The sequence below is a fragment of the Stegostoma tigrinum genome, chromosome 11, assembly GCF_030684315.1.
Source record: "Stegostoma tigrinum isolate sSteTig4 chromosome 11, sSteTig4.hap1, whole genome shotgun sequence".
In the NCBI taxonomy this organism is placed as follows: domain Eukaryota; kingdom Metazoa; phylum Chordata; class Chondrichthyes; order Orectolobiformes; family Stegostomatidae; genus Stegostoma; species Stegostoma tigrinum.
The window spans coordinates 55,585,371-55,591,297 of NC_081364.1; the positions used below are offsets into that span (position 1 = coordinate 55,585,371).

Consider the following 5,927-nt stretch of genomic DNA (forward strand, 5'->3'; position numbering starts at 1 on the left):
TCTAAGGAAAATATATCGTCCATCAAAGAGCAATAATTTGACTTCTGCAAGAGACAGGAACACCAAAAAAACAAGTATAATTTACATTTATGTAATTCTTTTCTAAGCCCTGGCCAGTGTTAACTCTTTCCCACCCAAAGCAGCTGAGATATAACCATGATCTAGCACACACAGAATGATAGAATACATTAAATACAAAAGGAGATTTACAGTTTACAATGAACACACTTTTAAAAAGTTCTCCCTGGAGTTAATGGGTGGAAGCATTCTGTTCTTCCCAGTTGGAACAACATTATATTTAATTGCTAAACCAAATCACTTTCAAATCCCAACAACTGCTCATGGGAAAAAATTGATAGATGAGAACATGAATTAAATCTACTGATCATTACTATTAAATGGCAGATAGATAAACAGATGAAGGTTTGGGTACATGAGTGAAGCAGATCATCTCTTAGCTGTACGTATATTTTTCAACACGTGCCTTATTTTTACATTAAGCTCAGGAGTAGACCGTTCACCCCATCAAATCTGCTCCACCATTCAATTAGATCATACCTGAAACGGCTATGATCTCCTATCCTGTCATCATAACCCTAGACTCTGGTGTCCAGCAAACATCTATTCTACCAGACACAGTAGGAATTGCTGATGCCAGAGAATCTGAGAAAACAAGGTGTAGAGCTGGTTGAACGCAGCAGGCCAAGCAGCGCTAGAGGAGCAGGAAAGCTGACCCCTTAGGGTCCAGGCCCAAAACGTCAGCTTTCTGGCTCCTCTGACGCTGCTTGACCCGCTGCGTTCTTCCAGCTCTACACCTTGTTGCCTCATATATTCTATTAGGCCTGGAATCAATGTAAGGAACCAGCAACCAGTGGCTTTTAGGGAAGAGAAATTCACACTCTAATTCCATGGAGAAATAAAAAAAACAAACTCATCTAATTCCATCCTCATTTTTGTACGATTCTAAGAAACAGTGGTTCAGCTCCTGAGCATATATAGAAATATTATTCATGATCTTGTGAACGCAACTCAAACCATTTCAACTGAGATTCGCACTCCTGATGAGACCGGGGAATATGTGGGCACCGCATTGAAAGGGAATTGCTCAATAGCGCGAAATCCAATTAATCCCTATTGATGCCTAAAGTTTTACGTTCTCCAAGCGATTTTATGCAGTGCCACTAACATCATTTCTATTAAGCCCAAATCGTAAAAAGCTGCAGCTTCTGGTGTCTCAGTCTTTTTTTACTAACAAGCATGCGCAATCTGAACATCTGTCCGGTCATTCCGAGCTCTGAATTACCAAGAGTACTGGACAATCATGTTTGAGAACACAACAATTATTGGCGTGTAATTTATCGTTTCGCCGATGGGGGCGATGTCTTACGCTTTGCCCAAGAACACAGTAAAAGTTTGCATTGCGCTTGTTTGTCGCAGAAATGGCAGTTCCACAGAATTTCCACGCATCGTGGTGATTTTTGGAGATGGCTCTTCCATTTAATTGTAGGTGCTCCATGCTTTCCAACGTCAGAAGTTGTCCTGACCCTGCCTCTGAAACTGTAAATCAGTCCTTCAGCCCGCCTGCAGATCCTTTTAAGCACTGCCACATGCAGGGCGAATAGATCCCTAAGATGCTGTCGCTTATCCTACTGAGCTGTCGTGTGAAAAAGATAGTGTCCCTACCTCTGGGCCAAGAGACGCGTCTCAAGCCCCACCTCCGGACTTCTTGTAGGGCGGTTTATACTATGTGGTAAAGTCTCCGACTATAGCCTAACGGAGTTTGAAAACAACAGCAGGTCTGGCCGCATCTGTCAAGGAACAGCGGAGCTAACGTTTCGCGTCCAGTGACCCCTCAAATTCTAACCGCCTTGCGATATATCAGAATGCGTCCATGACGCTTAAGTTTGTCTGGAAATTGTGACCAAACTTGTAATGAAAGAGGCAGACACATAAATAACTCTATATTTGTTTCCGGGGAAGAATCGAAAGTTACTGTCTCTAACTTGAGTTACAGGAAGTATTTAACTATCAGGCAATATAACAGATGTAAAATATCAATTAAAGTAAACGATCCCACCAAATGTATTAATAAAGTAAAACCCGAAATGTGAACTTTGATTTCTCTCTGCCAGACCTGCTGAGCCTTTTCAGCAATATTAGTGGAGGCACTGGTAAGTTGCTTGTTCCAAATGATTAACTATTGTGTTTGCAAGTAACCAGTTGGACGTGATAATAGACACAAAATTAAAAACCAAAAGAACTGCGGATGTTGTAAATCAGGAACAAAAACAAAGTTGCTGGAAAAGCTCAGCAGGTCTGGCAGCATCTGTGAAGGAGAAAACAGAGTTAACGTTTGGGGTCCGGTGATCGTTCCTCAGAACTCAGATAATAGGCTCAGTCCTGGCACGCTACACACTACTCCAATGCGAGCAATACAGTTTGATTTATTTGGCCGCGACGTAAAATTTCTAGTTACTAAAATTATGTTTACTTGAAATGGTGAGTATTTTAAATGTCTACAGCTTAGATTTTGTAAGGTTTCTTTGCCAACTTCTTTCCAAACACTATCTTTTAATCCGCACTCATTTCTTAGGGTCTTCTGGTTGAACGGAATTCCGTGGTAGTAAGAAGGAACTCTATTTCAAATTAATTTTGAATTTTTGGAAGGTGTTTAACAGAACTTTAAGATAAAAGTGAGATACAACAGTGATACAGGAAACACGGCAGAATCCACCACTGGGACTAGCTTTCGACATAGCTGTGTAAAAATGGGAATAAACTGTTCGTAAGCAAGAAGGCAGAGATGGAGAAAGGTTACAGGAATCAAGCTGTCATATCATATTTAAAATGTTACTGTGTTGGCCATTTCACTTGGTAATTGGAACCCTTTGAAAAGTGGCCATTTACGGTTGACAGGTTCAAATGTTCCTGATTGCCGAAGTAATCACTTTAATTGACGGAGGAGATACTCTTAATTGGCTACAGGGAAATCCAATCAGACAAAGCTGTGTTGTGGAGCTGCTGATTTTGCGTGGTGTTTCCTCGAAGTGGGATGGCACTGAGCAATTCACCATGGAAGCGTTGATCAGTTTCTCGTCGTCTGGGAGTAGCTTTGCGCTGACGTTCCTTACCTGTGCAATCTGTCTTGTTTATCTTTTTTTAAAGTTTATCAGTCAGTATCTCTGCTTCCCATACTGCGGACGGTATCCGGGCGCTAAGCCAGGAGAGAATTTGTTAATAGTTTGAATGGAAGGGAGATTGAATTAAAGGCCGCTTTGAAAACACCACAACGTGAAAGATGGGCAGGCCACGGGTTTGGGGTCGGGGTGTGTATGAGCGGGAATGGGGTTTGAATAAAACGTAAGCATCTGTCCGTTCTTATTAATAAAAAGTTGTCACAAAGTGATGGGAGGATGGGATGTCATTCTGACTCTTACACTTTATAAAAACACGCACACGGCTCGTTTACTCTCCAGCAAAGAATCCGTAGAGATCCCACATGACTTGCTGTGCTCGGTTAGCAGGTTTTTTTTGAGGAATATTCGACAGAGGTCCAAATAAAAGAATCTCCGCAGTCATGTTCCGGGGAGTCTCCAGACCAAAGCAATCCGTATGAAAGTGAGGGACTGTTGTTCTTGCACGTTTTTCCAGTATATCACATTCCCTCTCTTTATACACCCAACCCCCCTAAAGAAAAAGCAAATGCAATGTGATGCACAACCATAAGGTAGGGGCGCGAGCAACCAATACATTTTGTAATCCTGCGGTGTTTGAAATTAAACTTGATGCTTGCCTGACAGTTCCGGGGAGGGAGGGGGCTGTTTCGGGCAAGGAGAGCCTGTGTTCTAATGTCTCGGGCGGCTGTTGAAAGACTATTCTGTATCAGTAGTTTAATGGTGTCTATTTTCCCCGTAAGCAGGGTTCGTAACGCTCAAGCGCCTTGAATCGTTGCTTTGCTAACTGCAGTGATACTGGGTGGAGTTGGTACACGGCGTCATTGCTTTCAGCTGAAGCCACTTGAATTCTTTGTGGGGTTTTTTTTGCTCGCTCTCTCTTCCTTTTTCCCTCCCACCACCGCCCCCCCCCCCCCCCCCCCCTTCTCTATTCTGTTGTGCGAGAGTCTTTTCACTGGCAGAACCGAAGCGACCGGGGCACTGTATGGAGGGCTACTGCAGAGAGCGGCTTGGAATCAGAATCACGCCGATCGCACACGCTCCATAAGCGGGGGAGGGTGGGAGAGAAAGAGGAAGAGGAAGGAGGGGGCTGGGTGTAAATTCCTTGCAAACCCATCGCTGTGGGTGACAGGAGCCTTGGCGTGGGTTGGCGGCGGCGGAGGGGGGGGGGGAGAGGGGTGGGGGGAGGCGGGTCTTTCCCCTCCTCTCTCCTTCCCGAGCGAAGAATGGATCACGCTATTTCAACAACTGTCCAACTTTCAACGGGCTCCTCACTGGAAACCGAGCAACTGAGGTGGTGAGAATCTCCGAAGTCTATGTCATCTTGTTAAGGCAAAGCAAGGAGTATGCCGTTCCCCCAGCTGGTGACACTGCCTGCTAGGACTGCTGGTTTTGGTGCTCAACATTTTAAAAAGAGGTGCCTTCTTTAAGAACTGAAGTTGGAATTGCAACTCCGAGAGAGAGGGAGCAGCAACAGCAGGGAAGTGAACGATGGTCTACTCAGGGATAGCCTTGTGCAGATTGTTCTGGGTCGCGGTGTGTTACGGGCTGAGTACCGCTCAGGAGCCTTACGCCACTCACTCTATCAGGATCGAAGGGGAGCTCACCTTGGGTGGCCTATTCCCAGTTCACGCCAGAGGGCCCAAGGGGACACCCTGCGGGGACCTCAAGAAGGAGAAAGGAATTCATCGCTTGGAGGCGATGCTTTACGCCCTGGACCAGATCAACAGCGATCCTGACCTCCTGCCCAACATTACGCTGGGGGCTCACATCCTAGATACCTGCTCGAAGGACATCTACGCTCTGGAGCAATCCCTTACTTTTGTGCAGACTCACATTCAGAAGGACACCACGGATGTGAGGTGCACCAATGGGGAACCCCCGATCTTTGTCAAGCCCGAAAGGATAGTTGGCGTTATTGGGGCTTCGTCCAGCTCTGTGTCTATCATGGTGGCCAAGATCCTGAGACTCTTCAAGGTAGGAGGAACGCCCTTTCTTAACCCCCCCCCCTCCCTTAGGAAAGGGGATTCGAGCGCGTAGCCATGTCTCTGTCTCAGACCCAGACACACACTTGGGCTCCTTCCGCTTTACTGTACGCTGAGACTGCTGACAGGGTCGCACTCCTCAGTGTGTGAGCTGAAGCAGAAACCTAGATCAAGATAAACGCTGCTGGCCTCTTTTTTTTTTCCTCTTGGGAGTTCATCCATAATCTTCGCATTCGCTACATAATCTAAATGCCTCTTCTCTACCCCCCCCCCAAATTTCTGGTCAATTGTTTTAGCAGCCACGCTGCTAACTCAGAACAAATGGTGTGCCCGTTTTCTACTGTAAACTGTGTGAGCTTTCCGTTATGTAATGTGCGTGCATAAAGGAACGTGTTCGTCAATGATTGGAAGCAAGTAATCAAAACATTGCCTCTGACTTGAAGACAGAGTTTACATTTCTCAAGAAAGCCTCGTATCCCACTGTAGTCGCTTGCCTCTTTGTTTTTGTTCAGAAAGGGTACGCACCGAGAAAGAGAGGGGCGCAAATTGTATGCGGGAGCACCGGCTAAGTGTTATTATTAACCTTTTGCGGCTACACTATCGGAGAACAGAGCTGCGGTTTAAAATCTAGACACATAGCTTTCACACGCTGACGGTTTCACTGGTGACTTGTCGCGTAGTGAGCTGGGCCAGCATCTGTACCGAGTGCCGAATTCCTCGCGAGTGAAGTGAGCAGGAGGAATGGACACTGTGCCCAGCTACATGGTCT

At 45.7% G+C, this 5,927-nt stretch overlaps 1 protein-coding gene across 2 annotated transcripts in view; it reads left to right on the forward strand.

The window, feature by feature from the left end:
* The first annotated feature begins 3,623 nt into the window (after positions 1-3,623).
* LOC125460567 (metabotropic glutamate receptor 7-like) overlaps positions 3,624-5,927 on the forward strand; it is a 672,219-nt gene continuing 669,915 nt past the window's right edge. The window contains exon 1 of one of the 2 annotated variants that reach the window (XM_048548152.2): positions 3,624-3,727. In XM_048548152.2, the coding sequence (XP_048404109.2) occupies positions 3,713-3,727 (15 nt within the window). In that variant the 5' untranslated portion in view covers positions 3,624-3,712. Of the gene's footprint in view, positions 3,728-4,368; positions 5,151-5,927 lie in introns of those variants that run through there. The other variant, XM_048548150.2, reaches the window with a different exon arrangement.